Below are 25,180 nucleotides of genomic sequence, written 5' to 3'. Positions count from 1 at the left end.
GCAAAACGCTTATGATTCACATTGGCTAATGAAAATGGCATGCAATATCAAAGTGTCAGGGAGATGGCAATGCAATTCGCATGCAACAAGCACAAAATGGTACAAACAGATTCTTAACTATTCTCACCCTAGAAATACATGGCAATCTCCTCTTACAAATAGTAAGTGATTTTCCAGGGTGAGAAAATCAATGCAGTACCTCTGTATTTAAAGAGGGCAGAGTAATAATGTTTTCTCTACCTGAAAAAATAATTTCAAGGTGCTAATGCACACCAATAGAACTTCCACTTTTGATTGTCTACCCAGCAACGACACCAACAGAAATATATGAATTGTGTAAAAGTTCTTGCATACCACTGTAAATATCCAATAGTTCCATAAACAAAGTGTACATTTATTCAGATAATAGCCAGAACCCTGTTATATGCAGACACCGGGTTTTTGCAAAATCTTAGTGAACAAATTCTCTCCCCATATACCATAATTTGAACTATTGTGCCCAAAAACCTTAATAGTGTAAAGTCACATTTTGTATTTGCGTTAATTTACACAAGCAATTCTGTTTGCTCATAAGTAATATGTAGTGATCAAATTTTAGTATTACGAGTGAACAAATTTGCTCATATGGGCAGGTTATGCGAGTCCCAGGGTAGAGACGCAGATCTAAGAAGGAGGGCTGGATTCACAGAGGAAATGTGCACAGTTACGATGAACATAGGTGTGTTACCTTAATTCCATAGTATATATTCGAATTATTTAATCACAGATCTTGAATTTACACTTTTTATAGTATAGGTCTGACTTCTTTGCAATACACAGATTATTCCACAGATACTTCAGAAAAGCTGCTTCAGTTGTAATTTACCAGGAGTAATTCAGATTCTTTTTTGTGAATTCATGTTTACTCCCATTCAAAGCATCTTTGCATTTGCACATTTGCCAGGTATACGTTTATGCAAGCATTGGCTGACCAAGCATAGTTTAACTGTCTTTAAAATTCTTCAGAGGGAAATATTTGTACCCTTGGAGAAACTTTTGTTTTCATTGCAACCTGTTTTGTGGGCTTCCTTGAATACAGGGTTAGTCCTATCCTTTTCAAGAAAAAAAGAAGAAACAGTTGAACTGTACCTGCCTTAAGTACATAAATACAAATACACATATAAATGTGTGTAAGCAGTCACCAAAAAGACAGGCTTCCTTATCCTTAAGCACTTCTGAGCCAGTCCCTGGGAGCACATTTTCCAGGAGAACTAGAGTACCTAAAAAGGTTGGTGTGGATGTCAAGACGTGAGATCCTGATCATAAGGCTTCAGTACCACTGTCCTGCCTCCTAGATCCAGGCCAATGCTGCCTCTTGGTGGCCAGGTCTACCCAAATAATGGTCACATAATAAATAATTTAATTCACAGTGTAGAATCTGTAAAACGCAAAAGCCACTTACTCATTGGAAGGACCTCAGTTCAACTCATTGCAGTGGGGTCTGGCTTAAATCTCGGTCAATTAATACTTCTAAGTAAGATAATTAGAATCCTGACCCATTTTGGTCAGGAATGATCAGAACTAGAATTTTAATACCTCATGAAACACGAATAAAATACTTGTCTGATTATGAAAATATTTATAGAACTCCAATTTGATTATAGAAATATTAATAATAGTTATTCATATCAATATTTTCAATATATCCCAAAAATACAAAGATTGTACTTGAAAATAATAAAATCTTACTATCAGAACCACATACTGTCTACGTAGATTATGTTGTTTCTGTGCTAGTATTGGAGCACCTGACACACAGATGTCTGTAATAGCAAGTCTGGAGGGAAAAGAAAGGTGAGCACAATTGAAAGCACTATTAAAAGCAAATGCGATCATAGCCAGTCTAATCTACGTGTAAAGCAGAGTAGACATGGTTTCAAAATTAATTTAAGATAATTCAAACATCTTAACCTACATCTCTCTCTAATGTTTGGTGAAATGGTAAGCCCAGACCTTGTATTAGATATTGCTCTTCAGTAACACTGAACAATCCCAACTGCTTAACTGTTAAAACTTTGAGGCTAGCTACTGTACATATCACGAAGAAGTATAAAAACATTTTTGATTTACATTTTAATGATATGCAACAATTTAGCAAGTGAAACGTTCAAACTGTTGGAACCTACAGAATCATTTGACTTCATACTTATTGCAGAACCTGTAAATAAAAGTAAAGAAGCCCACTTCATTGCAGATATAAAACATACTTTAATATACAATATGAAATATGTGCATGTTTGTATATGAAGGATACACTTTGCGTTTTCTAAGTCAAAGGTAATTTTCAGTCGGACTCAAAACAACATGCAACATGCATGCACTTTCATTTACAAAGAACTACAAGACAAGAAATATATGCAAATGCAGTGCAAGAACTTGTAAAAACCTCCTCATGAAATATCCGCTAATAGACATAACATAGGCCTAATACACTTGCAATTAATTCTAATTACATTTCTAAATTAGCAAACAAAAACACATATGTAAATCACATTCTTCTCTGGTCCCAAATTCGGTTAGCTCCATCATTTGGAGAACTTTGTTCATTTAACAAGAAAGAAATAATCCTTACAGTAAAGGAGCATAGTGTGCGTCATCACATTAGCAAAACAAGAAACTTGTAAAAACGTATCTTCACAACAGTGTTGTTTCTACATGACTTGAAGGAAATGAGTATAATAAACTGAAAATCTAACAATTAAAAGTATTTAAAAAATCTATAAAAGTCTATGTAGAATAAATTATACAATATAATAAGGTACATTTTTAGCACACTCAGATCCTGTTGGATATAGGTCATTGTTCTAGATGATGATACAACACTGATGAAAAAACCTGAAAAAGAATTCTACATGTCAAGCTTTTCCTTTGATATTTTTAAGATAATGTTTCCTTTAAAGAAGCACTCAACCAAAGACAAATGAAGCAAAGTAATGGAGTCTAGTTTAGAAATTCTCGGCAGTAAAGGACATGCAATGTCTTGATATTTATATTGTAGCAGCTAGGCGTTGTTAGTTTTCAGATTTGGGACTTGCTGGGGTATATCTCTGGTATTCTTTGTATGTGTAATAAAGAAGATATCCACAGAGAACCCTTCGAAATGTGGCTAACAGATAGTCTTCGACAATTATAGTACTTACACCATGTGTCGTATAGAAATATCAGCTTAGCTCGATGCGTTTCCCATGTTTTCAAGCAAGGTACAGTCATCCAACCATGACAATTGTTAGAACACAATTAGATGGATATTACAGATAAATTTTGCCATTACCATTTGCACATTAATTTATATTTGCAATTAATGTAGCACCTTAATTCTGGTACACTGCATATTTAATTGGTTTTCTTCTGACATATACTGCTGTATGGATTCTGGTAATAATTCAAGGTAAAAGTCCACTATGTAAATTACTTCACTCGGCATGTTTGCCACACACCCAGCGAAGCTGCTGATCTAGTTGGAGGTCAGTTAGCTGCTGAATGGACCTCCAGCTACATTGACAAGCATATGCACGGGATCCTCTTTTTCTTATCATTTTGCTTTGTAATTTCTCAAGCTCAGGCATGCTGTTCCTACAAAGAGAAATAAAAATGTTAGCAAGTCGCTAAAATGGGACTATTACTAAAACATTACAAGATTAGCTTTCCACAAAAATCTACGAGAGAAGTGGGTTTCCAATTCAACAGATTGAAAGCTGGTGAAATAGATAAAGAAACTTTAATAAAATAAGACAGCAATAAGGGAGATACAGGAAACTGTAACAATAAGAATAGTTAAATCAAGGTAAGGAAATCGCAAACGTGATCTGCTCACATAGAACATCTAACAGACAAGTATTTCAAGGTGGGTCCAGTGGCAAACGTTGATGCTGTTTACTAAAATCCCATCCCAGGACACCCTTTGCTAGCAGTGCACCTTATAAAATCAATTAATCATATGGCATTTTTAGACTCTACCATGATGAAGTAGGTTAATGGAAGATACTTCCACGGTGTTGAGTACCTCTCAACCAGCAGTGGAGATGTAGCAGGTGTAGATAGTCCAATAGTTGGACCTGCTGGAGTTTTAAATAACCTGAATAGATCGAGTAGGCCTCTCAGGCCACTGGTCAGATTTCTGTATTTACCGAAATAGAGGTTTGATTCGAGTCAACAGCACATTGTAGATTTCCAAAAGTGCTTCAGAGAATCAGTGCACCAGCATCTGAGTAATAATAACTGAGACAACCAAGTTATACAGCCTTCTCCCTTAACACAGCATCTGTAGTAAGAGGTCCTATCTATGATCAGATATATATAGCAAAGGCTAAGGGAGTGATTTCACTGATTCAGCAGCTAGTGGTGATAGCTACCTGTAGGCTATTCAGGAAAAATACGGCACGAGGAGATCTCTGACATTACATATAATTACATACAACTTGTATAGTGTGTGAGAGATAATCCTAGCATTTGAAACTGGAATAATCAATTTGTTACAGCATAGCAATAATCTAAGCAGCAATTTGGGTACCCATCTTTGTTCAGAAGCCTTACTGTGCCCAGATGTATCTCATACTGACATACCTAGCGCAGTGAGTAGACTCCAGAGCGCCTCTTTCCAATCTCTTTGATTCAATTTAACATTGAAGTCCCAAGCCGCAACACTGGCGAGTGCAGGACAAATACCTAGAGCGTTTGGGGCATTGTTACAGCCTCTGTGGAGTTTGTGGAGGCTGAGCACCACTCCTCTATCAGAATGAGGTCCCTGAAACTAAAAGTATTCATTTGGTGATGTGATGGGGGGAAAGTTTGACGATTCACAACTTCACCTAGGAGCTGCAGGTAATGATGCACTCAAAATTAAAAGGGAATGGATCACTTGACCTGTCGACAATGCAGGGCAGAGAACCAAGATATACCGCCTCACGATTGGAGCACGTGAATGTTTTTTTTTTTTATTGACAATCCAGACAAATATTGCAGAACCTGGTTACTCAGGTCAAGTGATCCATTCCCTTTTGATTTTGAGTAATAATGCAAGGAAGCTGAATGGATCACAATCCCTTGCTCCCCCTCCCTCTTGATTTAATATAAGGTAATGGTGCACTGCCAAGTCATTATATCTTCTTAACTTCATTAGGATTATGATGAAAAAAAGCAGAGTGGATGTCATCTTGAGAGAAGCTCTCCCAGCACGACTGAAAGGCTACGACTGTTGGTTAACTCTCACTTCCCTGCATCCAAGTCACCGTGATTGGTGACTACAATTGTTCCCATTATTGAAACCGTAGATTAGGAACTTGGTGGAATGTTTAATCATTTTGTACAAGGAATTAAAGAAAGGAGCTCCACGGCCAGCCCACAAGTTTTCTACATTGCTATTCGAATTTATGAATTTTTTGTGTTATTTGGTAGCCTCTTAAGAGGCATCTGTGAGACACTGTCATCCCATGTGATACTGCAAAGATGTAGAACACTGTTAAGCAATGCAGAAAAGGCATTTGACACAATAATGTGGGCTTTTCTGTGTTCACTTCTGCATTTTCTCTGAAGGACTTTCTTATCCAAATTATTCTGGCTTTATATACTTATCCATCTGCCAGAGTCAATGGAACCTGTAGTGAAAGAGCCACTCTTGTGGTTTGGCACCCTATGATGACCCCTGACTGCCACCAGTTTAACTGACTTTAGTGTGTTATATTACCTTAGCCTTAATGTAGGATGGGCCTGCATATATCTGCTTCTCTTCTATCCTGTAATCTTACTGTCTTTCTTCGACATGGCTTTATGTCATCCAGCTTTCTGACTTTACCTTGCTTCAAACTTTTCTGTGTGCACAGTGGTGCTTGTAAGTTGTGTGGATGAGTATTATAGGTGCTGACTATTGCCTTTGACAGGGCCTCATGTCTGACTCTGCCTTGCTGCTACGTGCACAGCAGTGCTTGCAAGTTGTTTGGGTTATTCACATTCAAGGTCTTGCTGTTTTCCTGAGCGATTGTTTTTGTTTAGTGTACTGTGGAAGACCTTGTGAGAGCTTCGTCAAGACAGAGGCTGGAAGAAGTGTGAATGGAGAAAGAGACTTGAGAGCTCCTTACTGCCATGAGGATGCTTGCTTGGAACTTGGCCAGTTCTAGTAAAATTCCTCTGGCGGTGGGAGGAGGTCTTTCACGAATATTCTAGTGTGTTTAAAGCGGAGGGTTTCAGGCTGAGAAACTGGGAGTTTGGATTCCGAGCGAGGGCAGACGTGTCTATCTCGGATTGAACCCCGATTGCTGAGCTCTGATCCCCGGCTGTGTGAAGACTTCCCCCGGCCAGAAGTGGGCAGTGTATGCATCAGGTGATGTATTGAGTTTTGTAGTTATTGCCATTGTGATGTGAGCCAGTGGCTGCGATCGTTTAAGGTGTTTTCTTTGCTGTGTGGGAGGTGCACATCCAGAGTGATCCTCTACTGTGTGTGTATATATATATATGTATATATATATATACATTTTTAGATTACAAGTTTGCTACATATACTTGAATCTTATGCATTTGGTATCTGAGATAGCCTTTGTTTAGAGAGTATTATGTAATAAACCCCAAGCCTTATTCTAAAAGTGATAGAGTCTTTGCATTTTGTTAAATAAAACCCCTTTTCAAAAGGTGCTGTTTGTTTTGTGTTGAAGTCTTGCTGTGCCAGGGGTGGTAAGACTTGCTCAAAAGTGTATATTATTCAAAGGTGCAGTGGTATATTTGCCTCCCAGGTGGGAGTGCAGGGATTGGGTGTGGCTTATTGGTGAGAAGCCACATTCAAAACAGAACCCTATCCTTCTGATTCCGATTAGAACAAGGGACAAGACAGGGATGTCTTCTAGTCCTACAGTTCCTAGTTATTTACCAGCCACTGACAACTATCAGGAATGACCAAGATAGTACAGGAATTCATTTAAATTTGGCACATGCAAAAATTGCAGCCTATGTGTACGATGTTGTAATTTATGCCAACTAGACCCATAATTAATTACCAGCTTAATAGTACACAAATTAGATGCAGATGTTTCAGATTAGTCCCAGAGTAAAGAGAATATGTGGAAGAAGGACTTACAAACTGTTTTTCAGCAATGCTTTGTCCTATAGGTCTACAGTGGCAATCCATATATATGAAGTATCTTTGTATCTGGTTCTTTGATGAGCTGTAGCCTTCGACTAGACAATTAGGCATTTGGTGGGAATAATGAATCACTGAAAATGATGATAACCCGCACTTTTACATTGTTGTAGTTTGATTTCCACCAGGCTCTCTCAAAAATGTTTTGTAATCTGCATACACTACGTCTGACAGGACGAAATCTTTAGGCAGGCTTGAGTAAAAAGTTCTCCAATGGCTTGTTTGGCGTTTCTTAAAGTATGGTAATTCGTTTTCTTTGAGTGTTCGAGTAGGTAGTTCGTAAGGTGGCAGGTGGTAAAATGAAAGCGTTGGAGCCGGTCGGTGGGTTTATTCTTTCTTTCTTCTTGTCCAGTCATCGCTATACTTTGAAAGTGGGTTCTTGTGTTGAAATGATGATCCTTATGCGGAAGTTTATTTAGAAGACCTTTATTAGGTTTTAAGCATGGAGAAAGAAAAACCCACAACCGCTCATCCTAGTGTTCCCGCTGCAACTGTCAAACTCGCAGAAGCATGAGAACTCCAGAATGAATGGCATATGCAAATAACAACAGCGCCCGAGAACAGGCGCGCGACATAAAAAAATTGTCCTTAAAGGAATAAAGACAATTTGCCACCACAACATCACCCCCCTTCTTTTGACAAAAAGAAAGGAGCATTATTAGCAATCAATGACAAAGTAGAATATTATAAAATGCAACAAGAAAACACAGGCAATGCAGAGAACAGAAAAGAGCATTGGAAAAGAAATTACATGAAATGATAATTATTGTTTATGAATATAAAAGGAGAAAAGCAGGAAAGAAAATACAAATAACACGTGCATCTTTCTCACAAAAGATAAGCACCCACTCCTCACACAATCAAATAAAACAACCATCCAAGTACAAACATAATGAAAGCTGGCCAGGCTAACAAGAGTAAAGTACAGGGTTGAGGCAATCAGTTGAAGAAGTGATATGATGAAAGAAGTACAGGGAGCAGTGAAAGAGTGGAGGACAGGTGTAGACAGAAAAAGCTAAATGAAGTAATGTACAGCAATAGTAAGAAAAATAGTAAAACAGCAAAACACTGAAGAGTAAATGACGAATCCACAAGAGAATGGAACGGTCATTGTAAGTGACGAATCCACGGATGGGTGGAACGGTCAAACTACTTGTAAATAGTAGAATACATTGTAAGTGACGAATCCACTGAAGGTGGAACGGTCAAACTACTTGTAAATTGTGGAATATATTCTAAATGACGAATCCACGGAAGGTGGGACGGTCAAACTACTTGTAAATAGTAGAAAACATTGTAAGTGATGAATCCACAGAAAGTAGAACAGTTAAACAACTTGTACCACATGAAACAATGTGTAAAATGCGCAGATGTGGTTGTACCACATGAAACAATGTGTAAAATGCGCAGATGTGGTTGTTCCACACGAAACAATGTGTAAAATGCGCAGATGTGGTGTAAAGTACCTATGGAGTGTGAACATGGCACACTGAACAAAGCAAAATGTACATAATAGATGTGGGTGCAAACCAAATAACAAAATTAGTACATCCTAGATGTGGGTGCAAGCCACATGACAAAAATGTGTACGTAATAGATGTGGGTGCAAGCCACATGACCAAAACTACTACACTATCAAATGCAATGCATAGACACCAGTACTGAGTAAAATACATAAGTGTATATTTAGGTGTGGTGGACAAACTACACGGTACAAAGCATTATATGCAAACTGTAAAACTGGGTGTATATGTACGCTACAGAAACAGGAATTTATTGTAAATGAAATTTTTTAAAACTGCAATATTTAAGTAGGTGTGGCATTTGGCATATAATGCCACACAGTATAATGTAACACCGTAGAATGTCAATTCTCTACTCTTCATGTGTTGCGCCACCATTGCTGCACACATTTCATCTCTCATTTCTACGCTTGCTTTTCTTTACATCACTCTTCCCTTTACCATGCAACATTTGCATCTCAATCAAATCTGTTTTCTCCGTAAAAGGGGGAAGAAGGGTTGGGTTCCTTCGTATCCATGCTTTGTCTTCATTTCTCATACTTCAGTGCTTTCCTTTTCATTACATGTCTCAAAATTTATCATTCACTCATTTACATGTTTCGAAATTCTTCACCCTTTCATTACTTGTTTCAAAATGAATTCTTCATTCCATTTCTTCAAGATATTTTCATTTTGAATTTTGCTTGTAATCTATTGCTGCGCCTCTTTGAGGTTCTCTCTTCTCATTGCAAAGAAGGGAGAAGATGTAGTATGCTGCTCAGCCAGGATGTGTGTATTTTAGAATGCTGAAGGTTAGAACGGTGGTATGGTTTGTCAGTTGCTGAAAGGGCTGAGCAGCATACAGACTGCTCCTGGTGGAGCTCATCCATTATACAACCTGATACTTAATAAACCTACATGAAAACTACCAAGGCTGGACTACTTATCTTAATATTACACAGACCATTAACAATACCGTCTTGATAACCTTGTTTTTTATATTCATTTACTCATTTATTTTACTTCTACAATGTTGCCATGCTATTGTCATAGATATTTAATATATTATGTTTTTCTGTCATATCTGCAAAGGTATTTTCTAAAGCTCATTTCTCATATTTTCTATGTACGGTAAGTGGCATATTGCAAGTGCACCTTTGCGTCAGATTTGCATATTAGGAAAAGTGCACCCATTACAATTATCTGTGTGGAAATTGTTACACACGCTAATACTTCAGGGACTCTGCAACAGTTACAGAATATTAGGACTCCCAGAATTCTTACAGAATTTTTTTAAAAAGTCTATCGCAAAAAGTAGGTATACATTTACAGGTGGAAAAAAGTAGCTTTTCTTCTGAGATTTTTGCGATGCGATTCGGGCACTCTGTATTTGAATGCAAGACAAAGAGTGACTGATCATGTCATAAGGATGCATTCAGTATGGGAACAGGACAACAGCATTACATGTAATCATGCTAAAGACCACAGGCCAAACACAGATGCTGTATTACAGCACAGGATAACAAGATGGTGAAGTTTGGACAATAGTCTGTTCCTCCTGCAAAATTATTTTATGGAAAATACTCAAAATAAAAAAAATGCAGTTCTCTTTGGAAGCCAGGACTCAATAAAATAAAAGGCAACCGACAAAAAAACAATTGCATAAATGGAGAACAGGTGACAGGAAAGTTGTTGAATTTTTGGTAAGACACCTCTGGAGTAGGTCATTTGCCAATGTGACAGTTCTCATTATGTGGAATGACACATTTTAGGCAATTCACAAAAAATAGGTGCTCTTTGTGGTGCACCCAAGAATCCTGCTGTCTCTCTAAAACCGTGCACAAGAGCACCTCTTTGGTATTTCAAAGAGACTTATAGCACAGCTGCAAAGGATCCAAAATGCTGCAGCCTGGTTTTCTGCAAATAAACGGAGGACAACTCTTCACATTAATAATGAGTGGCAACACGATGAAATCTCTGAACTTCCAAACTCCAAGGTAGTCGCTACAATGAAGCCCATGTTCAACTGCTCTGTGCAGAATAGAAGCTCTGCAAACACATCCATAAAATAAGGGCCTATGACAACAGAATTATGTACAGAATGATTGAATCTCCCATCTATGTTGTATTTCTAAAAACCCCTTAGAATCAGTGGCAAACATGCGAACACTTAAATTCATAATATACGTTAACTTTCTTTAAAGTTCTGTATAGCTCATTCACTACGTCACATGGAAGGAGGTACGCAAGGGAGAAATCGCAGTGCGGTGGTTAGGTAGGTTATCATCAACTTTAAATCTATAGCCAAGCAACAGTGGAGTTTCCTCCATAGTTCCCAAATCTCCTCCTTGCACCGCCAGTGCCTCTCAAGGCTGTCATTGGGAGAAACAGGAGATTCTCTTTACCACAGTGAGCTTTCCCATGTGGAGGAAGGACCGTCCCATCTGCAAGTCGACATAGGGGCGACAACTGCAGGTTTTTTCTATCTGAGCCTCTCTGACTATCTGTATCCAATAATAAATCAGCATTCAGATGCAGAAGGTCTCTTCATTTATGCTTGATGATACAGCAAACAAGGATGTCTTTTGCAATACAGTTCAATGCAAGACTTTTTGCAACATACCTGAAGAACAGATAATCACATGATTTGTCCCACTGATAGTCATCGTAGGCTGCAACTGAGAAATCGCAAGCGGTGCAACGTAGACGGCTACATGTTCTGGATAAGGTGAAAGAAAAGGTCATTTACTGTCCAGCTTTCAAATGTAATTTTTTTATTACGTGATTCAAGTAATCAAATTAATATAGGTTAATAGTAAATACGATTGCACTACAAAATCTGACTCGGATCAACTGACCAAAGATTATACCTCAGTCAGGGCGCGGCATAATGAAACATGATGGGTCCCACTGCAAAATATGGAGAGGGGGTCTTTGAGACTTCCATTTCTCCCAGACACGCATAGCCTCGGGTTGAGAGGGGACTCTCTGAAGGGTGGGGGCCCCTACTTTACAGGGGCAGCAGGGGCCTGTGTTACGCCCCTGACCTCATAACGTAATAGCATAACTTGGTACAAGGACTGGTAATCAAAAGAAGCAAGCAACATGGAATATTTGCTTTCTATAAATTACATACAGACAACGGCCCACAGAGCTATTTTCGGAGTGCATGTATCACACTGGGGGCGAACAAAACAATTTAAATATAAATAGCAATATACATAAAATAGCATTTCTTTATTAGATGGTTCAGCATTGCAAACTACTACCTTTATCAGTTTTGCTTTCAGGGACTGTATATTAAACTGCTAGATTATTATTAAATGTAATAAGACGTGTTCACATATGCAAGGTTCAGTATCCATGACATGCATCGCATTATTGCATTAACTCACTATTGCAGATAGCACAACTGCTGCCTTGGTGCATTCTTTACACGTTGGACCGGAACGGTTCTAGAGCAATTACCACCGACTGGGATTCATTCAAGCATTCCATCACTCTTCTGCATTTCTCAGCTGGTGCTTGTTCACAAGTTGGGAAAAAATCCACTCTCCCTTACTCATGGGAAACTTGTAGGATTTAAACAACTCCAATCATTCCCTCCCTTCCTCTGAAGAGGGGAGGGGGGTGGGGAGAATCGTATCGGGGAGAATAATACACAAACCCCCGCCCTTGGGAAAGGTGAAGATGCGAAACAAATCTACCCCTCAGCCCTTGGGCAAGAAGGGGAGATTCAGACACCAAATGCCACACTCCCCAGGTACACAGGTCTGGTGGCTGCCACCCACAGCCCTGCTCAAAAATTGGTTAGGACCCTGGTCTAGCTGTAAGTTGATCCCCAACTTCTTTCATATCTAAAAGGCTTAGGAAGAAATAGGCCCGCGACAATAGCCAATCTTCGTTTCTACCATAACAAGACCCATACAGCTATTGACCACCCCAACCCCCTCCCCCGCGCACACACACAATTCTCGGAGAAAATAAAGATGGAGCGAAGGTTGACATGAGCGCTTATATAGCCTTCAGCACAAATGAAATAAATAATCTATAGGAGGGCCATAACCTTATGTGAAACCCCCTGCCATAAGCTCTTTTCAGCAAGAAAGAGACTAGCAGACTTACAATAACACTTTCACAATGTCATAACAGAATTATATTTATAATCATTACACACACATATAATAAACATTTGAGATCTAAAACCGTCAACATGATACAATACACAAAGCACTACCATATATGTAGGATGGTATAACATATGATAACATCTCCTACCCATTAAACAACCAGTTGTGCCCTCAATGCCCAGCAATTCCACCAAATAACAATACGTTTCCATGTAAACAAATTATTACACAATCAGTAGTTCAATTCCCTGTGAGTGCATCTACTTAGTCACACAGACCCTCTTACACACTCCTGTTCGTAAATAATCTGCCTTCAATTCGCATTTCCTGCCAACCTTACACATGCCATGGCGGGGTGGGGTGGGACGATCAAGCTGAGAGTAGGGAGGGGTGGGAGATAAAGTTAAGTTACTACTTTAACTGGTTACGTTCTTGTCTTTTTAGTTGTTGCTCTGAACCCTAGTAATACTCCCTTAACCGTAACTCCATATTAAAACTTTAGCTTTTCCATTTACAGTGGTGCATATGATGATGGTATTTATTTAGTGTAAACGCAGCCAAAATACAGCAGAGTACTATTCTGATTCAAAGGCTACGACTAACAACTTACTTACCTTCTGTAACGCCTTATCTGGTAGAGACTATCTAGCTGCAGATTACTTACCTTAGAATCATGTATCAGACTGGATCTGAAATTATTTTTGTGAGCAGTACCCCTGAGCACTGGTAGGTGTTCAGATCAATGTGGCGTCATTGGCATTGCCCGTGCCGGAAGAGACGTCCGTGATGCCAATATAGGCGCCCAGCGCACGGATATCAGTTTGTTTTCACGATTTTTCAAGACAGGAGCACGGAGCCATGAATAACGCGGACCACTGGAGTGGAGTGAAAAAGGAACAGCTCTGTACCTAAAAATCTGTTTGCAGAGAAGGGAGGATCAGCAAGGAATCTGCGGCTAGATAGAGTCTCTACCAGATAAAGCCGTTTCCGAAGGTAAGTACCTTGTTAGAGACTTCTAGCCGCAGATTCCTTACCTTAGAATAGATACCCAAGCAATACCTCCCCAGAGGAGGGTATCTGAACCAGATTTGGACTAGAAAATCCTGCAGGACCGAATGGGCAAAGTGCCCATCTCGACAGACCTGACTGTCCAGGCAGTAGTGCTCAGTGAATGTGTGCAGTGAAGCACACGTTGCAGCCGACAGATGTCTAGGACCGAAACTCAGCGTGCTAACGCAGTGGTTGCAGCCTTTGCACTGGTGAAATGAGCACGCAAACCCTCCGAGCGTTGCTTCTTGGCCAGTGCATAGCAGATCTGAGCAATCCATCAGGAGATGGTTAGTTTATTCACAGCCTTTCCGTTCTTGGCTCCGACATACCCCACAAAGAGTTGATCGTCCACCTGGAAAGTCGTTTGCGGTCAAGGTACAACGACAAGGCTAATTTTGGGTTCAACCGGTGGAGTCTCTACTTTTCCTTAGAGTGATGAGGCAGAGTGTTAAAGGTAGGCAAGGTGATGGACTGGTCCATGTGGAACGGGGTGACTATCTTCATCCGAAGGACCAGTCTGGGCAAATAGAGATGTACGGAGGCTGAAATGACAGCACCTGCAGTTCACTGAAACTCTGGATACATGTAAATGCCACCAGAAAGGCAGTTTTGATGGTGAGGAGCCTAAAAGGGCAGTTATGAAGCAGCTCAAAGGGCATGCACATTAGAAAAGTAAGAACCAAATTGAGGTTCTATTGAGGTATAACAAAGGGAGATGGAGGAAATGTGCTAAAGGAACCTTTTTACAAGAGGGGACTTGAAAAGGGAGGGCTGATCTGGCAACCGCAGAAAGGCTGAGATAGCAGATAAATAACCTTTCATTGTGCAAAATGCAGAGCCATGGGGAGGAGCCTAGCGCTTGACCAAGATGGCCGCGTGAGCTTTGAGCTCCCGAGACCCTCGTGCCCTCCGTCATCTATCCTGTATATAATCCTGTTTGTATGCATGGCATCGTGTAGATGACTTGTCAGGGAGGCGATCGATGCCACCCGAGGTCGAATCGCCCACCGGGAACCGGAGTTATGCATGGCGGAAGATTGAGGCCCATCTCCGAGGGATGCCAGGGGCTCGAGTTGGCAGGATGCCCGACCTCTAATTGAACAACAGCGGCCAGGCGAGGTGTGAACTGCCGGACGGAGGTCCCTATCCTTTCACTTTCTCGCCCTTGGTCTGCCCAGCCCAGGGAGTGCTCGCGTCTGCTTTATTATCATTTGGACGCTCTGCATGCCCCATTGGCGACCCATCGTAAGACGGAGCACTCCTGCTCTCTCTCGCTGAGAGAGGGCAGTCCTGTTTGACCCGACTTGCTCGAGCCCACCATGTCGGGCAAAGCAGAGGTGGATCGGCCGAAGCCCAAGGCCACCAGGCGGGGGGCCTACACTCAAGCCAATAACATGGACCGCTATGCCCAGCAGAAGGGGTCACCGGGTGCACCGAGCCAGTCCCCGGATACACAGAAGACTGCTTCGCCCTTGGCCCCGGAGCTCTCACTGCAGGATGTCATGGGTGCACTTGACGGGCTGCAGACTTCGATTGGGAGACAGTTTGATGCCCTGGCGCACAAAGTGGATACCATCTTGGTGGATGTGAATCTGATCCGCGCGGATTTGGGCAAAACAAATGAACGGGTCAAATCCCTGGACATCAAGACCACGGGCCTCGCCGATGATGTCTCGGACCTGCAGACCGAGGTCCGTAAGTTGCGGACCGAGCATGATCTTGCAGCCCGTCGGCTGGAGGACTTCGAGAGCCGGGCCAGGCGCAACAACGTGCGCGTTATCGGGGTCCCGGAGTCCTCGGACGAGATTTCAGTGGACCTGCTCGTGGAGGACTTGGTGCTCAATCATCTGCAGCCTAAGGGTCTAGGGAAGTTCTTCGCAGTCGAGCGGGCCCATAGAGTGCCTGGTGGGCGGCCCAAGGTGGGAGCCACACCGAGGCCGATCGTCGCCCGGCTCTTTCATTTTCGAGACCGGGACGCTATCCTGCAGGCCTCGAGGGTAACGGGCCCGGTCCCCTTCCAGAACGCGTCGGTGAATTTCTATCCTGACTTCACCCAGCAGGTACAGAGGCAGCGGCAGGGCTTCCTGGGGGTGAAGAGGAGGCTTCGGGAGAGGGATCTGAAATACGCCATGCTCTTCCCTGCCAGACTACGTGTGGTGTTTGAAGACCGAACATTCTTCTTTGAGTCGCCTGCCATGGCGGATGAATGGCTGGACGCTCTGCCTCGACGGCGCACGGAAGAGGACACTGCCGTAGACGGGGACAGTGGCCGGGATGAACAAGGTTGATGTATTCGGAACCGGACTGACTCGGACTGACTTTAGATAATGACTTGCAGTAAACACGGAGGTTGTGGGAGGACGAGGGGAGCTCTTTCCTCCCTTAGGGTACTTTTTGTAGATTTTGGGTTTGGTAGGGCGACAGGCACACTGCAAGTTGGGGGGGCTTTGTAAGCTGCAGCAGGGGTGCAGGGTGGGGGGGGGGTTTCCGGGATTTTGGGGTTGTTGTTGGGGGGTTTGTTTCAGCAAGGCATAGTGATTATTTCCAGGACTGTTCCATGGGGGCTCTTCGGGTGTGGGGTGGGCCTCTTTACGTTTGGGGATGGGGGGTAGGGGTTTAAGTGTTATAAGCTGGAATGTGAATGGTTTGGGGGATCGCATTAAGCGTGGGATTGTTTAGCAATTCTTGAAACGGTCATTGCCGGATGTCGCCCTGCTGCAGGAGACGCATCTTATAGGTAATACGTGCTATGCCCTGAATAGGAAGGGTTATAAATTCATAGCTCATTCGGGGTTCTCCTCTGGGTCCAGGGGTGTGGGCATCCTAGTCAGAGCCTCGCTACCATTTGAGGTGGACTCCACCATTGTTGATGATAGGGGGAGGTTTGTGGCGGTGGCGGGGCGGTGGGAAGGAAGAACTTTGGTTTTAGTTTCGGTTTATGTCCCGCCGGCCCTGCAGGCCTCCACTTTCACAGATCTGGGTAGGGCCCTGCTGGATCTCCCGGGGGGTATGCTTGTAGTGGGAGGTGATTTCAACGCTGTTGGCTCCGGCCTGCTGGATAGATACCCGCCCAGAGACACGGGGGGGGGGCTCAGAAGTGGCTTCCAGACTTTCTAGATACGCTTGGCCTGATAGACTGCTGGAGGCTCCGGCACCCCACACAGAGCCAATACACTTTCCACTCCGGGGCGCATGGTAGCCTTTCTAGGATTGACTACCTACTCACTCTGGCTGCGCATGCCTCATTGGTGTCTGAGGCCAGGCACATGGCGCGTGGTATATCTGACCATTCGCCGGTGTGGGTCAGGCTGGATCTGGGTCGAGAGGGAGGGGGAAGGGTGGCCCCTATCAACCCTTGGTATTTCCGAGACCCCAAGATGCGCAGCGCGCTGGTAAAGACAGTAGATAATTTTTTCAAGGACAATCAGGGATCCGTGGACTCGGCAGTGTCGCTGTGGGAAGCATTTAAGACCGTGCTGCGAGGGGAAGCCCTCTCCCTTGTAGTGGCTGCCAAGCGGCGGAGAGATGGCGAGGTTTTGCAGGTTGAGGAGGAGATCGCGGCTTTGGAGGGAGCGCTGGAGGAGGAGGTTACAGAGGCCTCACTGCATGAGCTGTGCTTGAAGCAATCCGAGTACAAGGACCTGGTGACGAATGCCGCTAAGACCCTCGGTAGGGAAACTCCTGGCTTGGCTGGACAAAAAAGAACGGGTCAATAGAGTAGTGCCGGAGTTGACGGGAGAGGGGGGAGAGGTGATTGTGGAACCTGAGAGGATTGTGCAGTGTTTCTCGGACTATTTCCGTATGGTTTATGCTTCAGTGTCGGACAGGCCGCCCGAGGACTCGCGTGACCTCCTGCGTGATATTGCATTGCCCTGTCTCTCTGATATAGATAGGGACGATCTAGATGGTGACATAACGGTCGATGAGGTGGCGGGGGCTATCCGCGCGTTGAACTCGGGCAAGGCCTCGGGTCCGAACGGCTTGCCGGTCGACCTGTACAAGCTATTTCCGGATAGGGTTGCCCCTCACCTGCGCGCCATGTTCGTGGAGGCGCGGGGGAGTGGGGCCCTCCCGTTGGATCAGCGACTGGAGACGATTGTGGTTATACACAAAGAGGGCAAACCCCGAGATAAGTGCGCCTCATATAGGCCTATCTCACTCCTTAACGCAGAGCCGAAAATTCTGGCTAAAATCCTGGCGGCCCGGTTGATTAGGGTACTCGGGGACTTGGTCCATCCGGATCAATCCGGATTCATCCCGCACCGTAACACAGCGTTAAATCTTCGGCGCCTTCATGGTGTAATCGCCAGGGCGGGCACGCTGCGTGAACCAGCTATTGTGGCGTCTCTCGATGCCACGATGGCCTTTGACACGGTGGAATGGGCATATTTGTGGGCCGTGTTGACCAAGTTCGGCTTTGGCCACGGTTTTGTGAGCTGGGTGAGGTTGCTGTATGAGGGTCCTCTTGCGAGTGTGGTGGTAAATGGCCGGGTGTCGACTCCGTTTCAGCTTGGGAGGGGTACTCGGCAAGGTTGTCCCCTGTCGCCATTGTTGTTCGCCCTTGCCCTTGAGCCGCTGGCTGCGTGGATACGCTGGCACCCGGATATACGGGGACTTAGATGGTCGCCTGAGCACGAGGACCGTATATCGCTCTATGCTGATGACATCCTGTTGTATCTTGCCTCACCCAAGAAATCACTTATAGTGGTCTGTGACGTACTCACATCTTTCGGTAGGAACTCGGGTCTCGTTATCAACTGGAGTAAATCGTATTTATATGTTCTTAGTGGCGAGGTTCCACCGATCCCTCGAACTTGTTCGATCCAGGTTGCTCAGCAGGGCTTCGTGTATCTGGGGATCTTTATCTCCATAGATTCTGACGTGCGATATGAGAGGAACCTGCTCCCCCCCCTAGCGCGCCTGAGGCGGGATGTGGAGGGCTGGCGGAGGCTGCCGCTCTCCCTCGTTGGGCGTGCGGCCCTGTTCAAAATGATGTCTCTTCCCCGGTTCCTCTACGCACTGCAGAATACTTTGGATTGGGTACCGGCCAACTACTTTCGGGAGGTCGAAGGCCTCCAACGAGCGTTGCTGTGGGACGGGCGGCCGCGAATAGCTATTGCAAAGTTGACGCTCCCATGGTACGACGGGGGTATTGCGCTTCCAGACATCCGACGGTACTATTGGGCCACCCAGCTGAGTGCGATTAATCATGGGTTTTATGGCCCGGCCCTCAGCCCTGGGTATGCCATGGACAGGTGGCTGCTGCGGGGTGGTAACTATTACAGGGCGTTGTATTCGCGGTCCCTGGACTCGTCCCTCACGGGGCCCACTGGTGTGGCGGTGCGTGTGTGGAAGATGGCAACTGACTCGCTGGGCTGGAAGGATAGGCTCACCCTCGCTACCCCGCTGTTTGAATCTGAGAGATTGGGTAGGCTTTGGCACACAAAAGGCTTTGACAAATGGGACTTGATCGGCATCTCCAGGGTCGGAGATGTCCTGATTAAGGGGAGGGTGAAGTCCTTTGAAGAGTTGCAGAAGGAGTATGAGCTGGGGCCATCTGAGTTTTTCCGCTATATTCAGGTGCGTCACGCCCTCCGATCAGTCCTCATAGAGGGTGAGAAGGTGCCTGAGTCCTCTCCTTTGGAGGACCGGGTCCTTGATGGTCATATGCCCGAGAGCACGATCTCGCTCATCTATAAGAAACTGATCAACGTCCGGGCGGATATGCTTCTGGGGTTGAGGGACCAGTGGTCTAGGGATGGCCTCGAGTTGGATGACGAGGATTGGCAGTCTGCTGTTTCCTCTCCTAAGGAGGTTGCGATCCCGTCGCGTCTGAGGCTGGTGCAGCTTAAAATACTGCATCGAGTGTACGTGACGGGGCCAAGGCTGGTTCACATGGGATTCTCGGAGGACGGCCTATGCAGGAGGGGATGTGGTATGGTGGGGACTTTCCTGCATATCATTTGGGAATGTGGTGTCATCACGGAATTCTGGCGGAGAGTCCATGCAGTGATGGGGGAGGTGACGGGCATTGCTATGCAGCCGGAAGCGCGGTGTTGTCTCCTGAATGTCTGGGGGCCCACTGATCACAATGCGGCGCAGACCCAATGGGTGACTCTGGGTAACATGGTCGCTAAGAGAGATATAGCGCGATTGTGGGGATCCGTGGGCCCCCCCACATTGACCGCGTGGAAAGAAAATATGGACTGGAGTATGCTAAGGGAGAAGACGGTATATTGCGCTAGAGGCCGCCCTCGGAAGTGGCACGCCATCTGGGGGCGGTGGAACCAATACAGGGGGGGAATTTGTCTCGCCCCTGATCTGGATCCCCCCCGAGGAACAGCTTTCCTCCTAACCTTCTTTCCAGCTCAGTATGGTTAATGGACTTCTTTGGCCTCTGCTGTCCCCCTTCTTCCTCTTTTCACGGTACTGTAAATGGTAGATGATTGGGGTCCTGCCTCCCCTGGGGGGCTATCACCATGGGCATTCAGTGTTCTTGCCTTGCTGGGGGTTGTTGTGTGTTTTGTGTTTATTTAAAAAATGGAATCTTTGCACTCCTCCTTCACTGTACTGTGGACGCATCTCTGTTCCTCTTTACCGAAGCTGCCGAACCTCCGGGTTGTCGGCTGAATAGCTGTGTCCAGACTTTTGAAAATAAAGGTTTTTAAAAAAAAAAAAAAAAAAAAAAAAAAAAAAATGCAGAGCCCTGTTTGGCCAGGGTAGGGATAAACATAGGAAAGGGGTGCAGATAAAGGGTCATCCCGTTTGTCTGTACACCATGCCACAAACTTGCTCCAATGGGAGGCATATACCGCCTTGGTGGAGAGATGTCGAGCTGCCAAAATAACATTACAGACTTCAGGTGGAAGTTCAAAAGCTGTCAACTGTTGCTGCTCATTCTCCATGCATGAAGGCGGAGCGTTGACCAGTTCGGGTGGAGAACCCTCCCCTGCTACTGCAACAGGAGATCCTCCCGAAGGGGCAGCCTGATCTGAGAACCAATGGACAGACCTTTCAAGCCCAGTCCAGAGCGACAAGGAGGACTTGGGCCCAGTCGTTCCTGATCTTCTTGAGAACTCTAGGCAGGAGTGGTATTGGCGGAAAGGTGTACAGCTCCACTTGAGACGAAAAGCATCTCAGAGCAAGAACTGCCTTGGAAACTCAGGCGTGCAGAACTGATGACACTGCGCCTTGTCTGCAGTGGCAAACAGATCTAACCAAGGCTCTCTCCACTGCAGAAAGAGACCACTGTGATCTGCTTCAGATGAGCTTGTCCACTCTGGCGCTCAGGGCACCAGTCAGGTGTTGAACCACCAAGGAAATGCCCCAATGTTCCAGCCATGTCCAGAGACGTAGTGTCTCTTGACAGAGGGTTCACAACCCCATCCTGCCTGGTTTGTTGCAGTACCCCATGGTGGTGGTGGTGTCAGTGAACACCTGCACTAGCATTCCCTTGATGGAAGGTAGAAAGGCTTTCAATGCCAACAAGATTGAACAGAGCTCAAACAGGTTGATGTGGAGTCCGGATTTCACCGGAGACCAGAGTCCTCTGATCTCCACCTCTCCCAGATGGTTTCCCCAGCCCAGGATTGACGTGTCTGTCACTACTGTCGGATCTGGTTGGGGAAGGGCGAGGGGTCAGCTGCTGACCCAATCGCGGTTGTCAGCCACCAGTGCAGATCTGAACCATGTGGGAGAGATTTCCCTGATTCTGTGCCCACTGGAACTTCAGGTCCCACTGCAGAGTCCACATATGCCAGTGGGCCTGCGTCACAAGCAGGATGACGGAAGTCATGAGGCCCAGCAGTCTCAGAGTGAGTCTAACCCAAATCCAGGATAGAGGCTGAAACATCAGTATCATACCTTGAATGTCCGGCACTCGCTGTTCAGGAGGATAATCTTGAAAATGCACTGTATTCAGAACAGCTCTGATGAAAGGGAACGTCTGAGAATAGATCAGGTGCAACTTCAGTGTATTGATGGTGAACCCTAGCAAGTGCAGGAGGTCTGCCGTGGTCTGAAGGTGGGAGAGGAATGGCTGGGGGGAGCCTGTCTTCAATAGTCAGTCGTCCAGACAGGGGAAGACTGGCACCCCTGATCTCTGCAGATGAGCTGCAACGACCGCCATCGCCTTGGTGAACATCTGAGGGGTGCTGGTAAGGCCAAAAGTGAGCACGACAAATAGAAAGTGCTTGTGGCCCACAGTGAACTTCAGGTAACATCTGTGGGCATGCAGGATGGGAATGTGGAAGTATAGATCGTGAAATTCCAATGCTACCATCCAGTTTCCCGGGACCCGGGCAGACAGGACTGGAGCGAGGGTGAGCATTTGAATTTCTCTTTTTTCAGGAAGAAATTGAGAGGGCTCAAGTCTTGAATAGGATTAAGGCCTCTGTCCTTTTGCGGCACCAGAAAATAGTGGGACTAACAACCACAACCTCATTTGGGTGTCAACACCCTCTCTATGGCTGCCTTGGCGAAGAGAGACTGCACTTTCTGGTGGAGCAATAAGATGAGGTCCTCCATTAGTCGATCGTATGTAGGTGGCATGGGTGGAGGGGTAGTCATAAAGGGAAGGGATTAGCCCCTTTGGACAATCTGCAGAACCCAGCTGTCAGATGTTATTGACCTCCAGTGGTGCAGGTGATGGCATATCCTGTCCCACACTGGGTGCCTATGATGGGCAGAGGGCAAACTAAAAGAACTTGGAGGCTATGACTGCTGGGGGTGGGAGGCTGGGAGAGGGAGAGGTGGACTGGACCGACCTTTGGCTACCTGATCCACGAGGCTTGTGGGTGCCACATCCTCAGCCACATAAAGACTGAGAAGTCTGCTGACCGTGGAGGATGGGAAGCTGGAGACGTGTCTGGAAAGCCCTTCCATGGCAACAAAAGGAGCAGAAGGTAGACAGTGGTAGGCTAGAGGCAATAGAAAGTCCCAAGGACCTGGCTGCAGCTCTGCTCCAGCACACAGTCCACCTTGTCTCTGAAGAGACGGGAGCCATCAAAGGGCATGTCCTTGAGCAAGGCCTGGACAGCTGCAGAAAAGCAAGTCATCCTCAGCCAGGCGTGGTGCCGTAATAAAACCGCTTTTACTAGTGAGTCGGTCGTATCCAGCACATAGCGAACTTAGCTGAGTCTCTCCTGTCATCAATAGCTTGAGGGAGTATGGCTCGGGCCTCCTCCAAGACCAAAGGCAGCACCTGCGCAATAGAGTCCCAGAGCGAGTGGGAATATTGGCCCAAAAGGCAAGCGAGTTCACAGACCGCAGTGCCAGGCTTGCGGAAGAGAAAATCTTTCCCAATGTAACCGGCCTCTTGGATTCCCTGTCCGGGCGAGTAGTAGTGAATGCGCTAGGATTTACTTTGGAAGTGGAGGCTTGGACCATCAAGCTCTCCGGGGAGGGTGTGTTGTGAGGAACTGGGGTCCCCTTGGGCGGGGCAATGGCGGCAGGCAATCAACCTATTCATGGGAGCTCCTCTGCAGGGCTTGGACAAGGCCTTAGTAGTACCTCCGTGAGGGCTTCATTAAATGGGAGAAGCTGTTCAGATGTGATGACTCCGAGCTGAAGTTCCTCCGTTGAGACACTCATCTTTACAGCCACAGTGGGTAGCTGAAGGTCTGGGTCCTCAGCCGCCCTCCTCACCACCATAGCGAATGAGGCTCCTTCCTCTGTAGCCACGGTAGGAGGAGAAACCAAGCCAGTATCTGGGGAGTTATCCAGCCCACTGGCATCAGCCAGATCGTCACACCAAGAGTCCTCTGTTACATCTAGGGGCAGGTATTCATCCAGGGTCAGTGGCCCCTCCCAGTCATCCCTAAATGCTAGCCCAAAGGACTTGGGCACAGGCTCCGACGTGGGTGGTCTGTGTAAGAAAGTGGCTCTGTATATACTGTTCCCAAATAGGTACAGTGTGCACAGAGTCCACAGTCCCCAGAGGTTTGGCCGAGGCTAAAGTTAGATATAACCTTACTCTCTAAAGTGGTAGCTCGGTCGAGCAGTAAGGCACTATCAGAGGACAGTGTAAAGCATTTGTTGCACACACTCCAGAACTGAACTCTAGGCCAATGGTTTGTATATAAAAATATATGGTTGTTTTATTTTAGAACCAACAATAGGTATCAAAATATACTTTCTCAGAATGAGGTGCTTTAGATAAATACTTTTCGATAGGCAATAGGCTTTTGAATGCAATAGTTACAGTTGTTGCAATAGGCAACACAATTTCAAACACATTATAACATTGAGCTCAATGGGAATTTCTAGTTAAATGAAATTGATTACTTTTTGGATTACTTTTCTTACCACAGGACTGGATCCTAGATTCAGTCCTGGGACATCTCCTGTAAACAGTTGAGTAAAAGCGTTTTGGTTACAGTTATGATTTTTAAGGAATATTAATGTATTTTAAAAGTTGACACTTAAAAACGTTTTCACATAGAGTCACCAATGTTATCCTATGGGAGGAAATTCACTTAGCAGGTAATTGGGGTTATTGTTACTTTTTCTAACTCAGTGTTGGATCCTGGATTCAGCACTGGGGCATCTCCTGTAAACAGTTGAAAGAATATGTTTTTTTTATACAGGCGATTTTTAACGAATATTGGTAAGTTTGCAAAATCGACACTTCGAAGAATTTCTGGTGAAAACCAGGCAATGTCATCCTATGGAGGAAAATCAAGTTGAAGGTAAGTACGGTTGTAATTACTTTTCAGGGTCAGTGCTGGGCACCAAGATCCAGCACTGGGATCTCTCCTGATAACAGGTGAGTAATTCGGCTGATTTTAGATGAATATTTTAAAGTTTCAAAAGTCAACACTTAGAAGAATTTCCAAGTGAAACCAGTTAATGTTACCCTATGGAAGAAAAGTGAGTTATCGGCTTTTGGGTAAGTACTCGACTGGCAGAGTTAAGGTTCTGGGCATAGACTCGGGGGTCTCCCAGGGTCAGGTAGGTACAGTTACACCCGCAGCGGCACAGGGGCAGCCGGGTGCAGTGAGTTAGGCCCAATGTTATCCTATGGGAGGCAGGGGGCCTTTGGTTGGTGGCTGCTGGCTAGCAGGCCACGCGGCTGTGGGAGCAGGGCTCCTGGTCACTTGCTCAGGGCAAATGGGGAAGTAGATTAGAGTAGAAGTTGCACTGCCAGGGGCACTCGGGCGGCTGGGTGCAGGGTGCTTTTGAGCCGTCGGGCGTTCAATGGATTTCAATGGAGAAGCTCAAGAACGAACAAAGGCTGCAAGCTTGTGGACGGAGATTCTTCAGGTGCGACCACCACTTCAAGAGGTAAGTTGGGTAGTTGGAGGATAGGTAGGCACCCAGGAGTTGGGCACAGG

At 45.4% G+C, this 25,180-nt stretch overlaps 1 protein-coding gene across 1 annotated transcript in view; it reads right to left on the bottom strand.

Moving 5' to 3' along the window:
* Positions 1–2,227: 2,227 nt before the first annotated feature.
* The window catches only part of CFAP418 (cilia and flagella associated protein 418), a 173,386-nt gene continuing 150,433 nt past the window's right edge, over positions 2,228–25,180 (bottom strand). The window contains exons 5-6 of the mRNA XM_085605224.1: positions 11,291–11,386; positions 2,228–3,612 (exon numbers count right to left, since the gene is read on the bottom strand). Of these exons, the coding sequence (XP_085461350.1) occupies positions 3,453–3,612; positions 11,291–11,386 (256 nt within the window). The 3' untranslated portion in view covers positions 2,228–3,452. The remainder of the gene's footprint in view (positions 3,613–11,290; positions 11,387–25,180) is intronic.

Source organism: Triturus cristatus, chromosome 5_1 (genome assembly GCF_964204655.1).
Source record: "Triturus cristatus chromosome 5_1, aTriCri1.1, whole genome shotgun sequence".
Classification (NCBI taxonomy): domain Eukaryota; kingdom Metazoa; phylum Chordata; class Amphibia; order Caudata; family Salamandridae; genus Triturus; species Triturus cristatus.
Note: the sequence above shows the minus strand (reverse complement) of the source record. Positions and strands in the feature narration are given on the sequence as shown.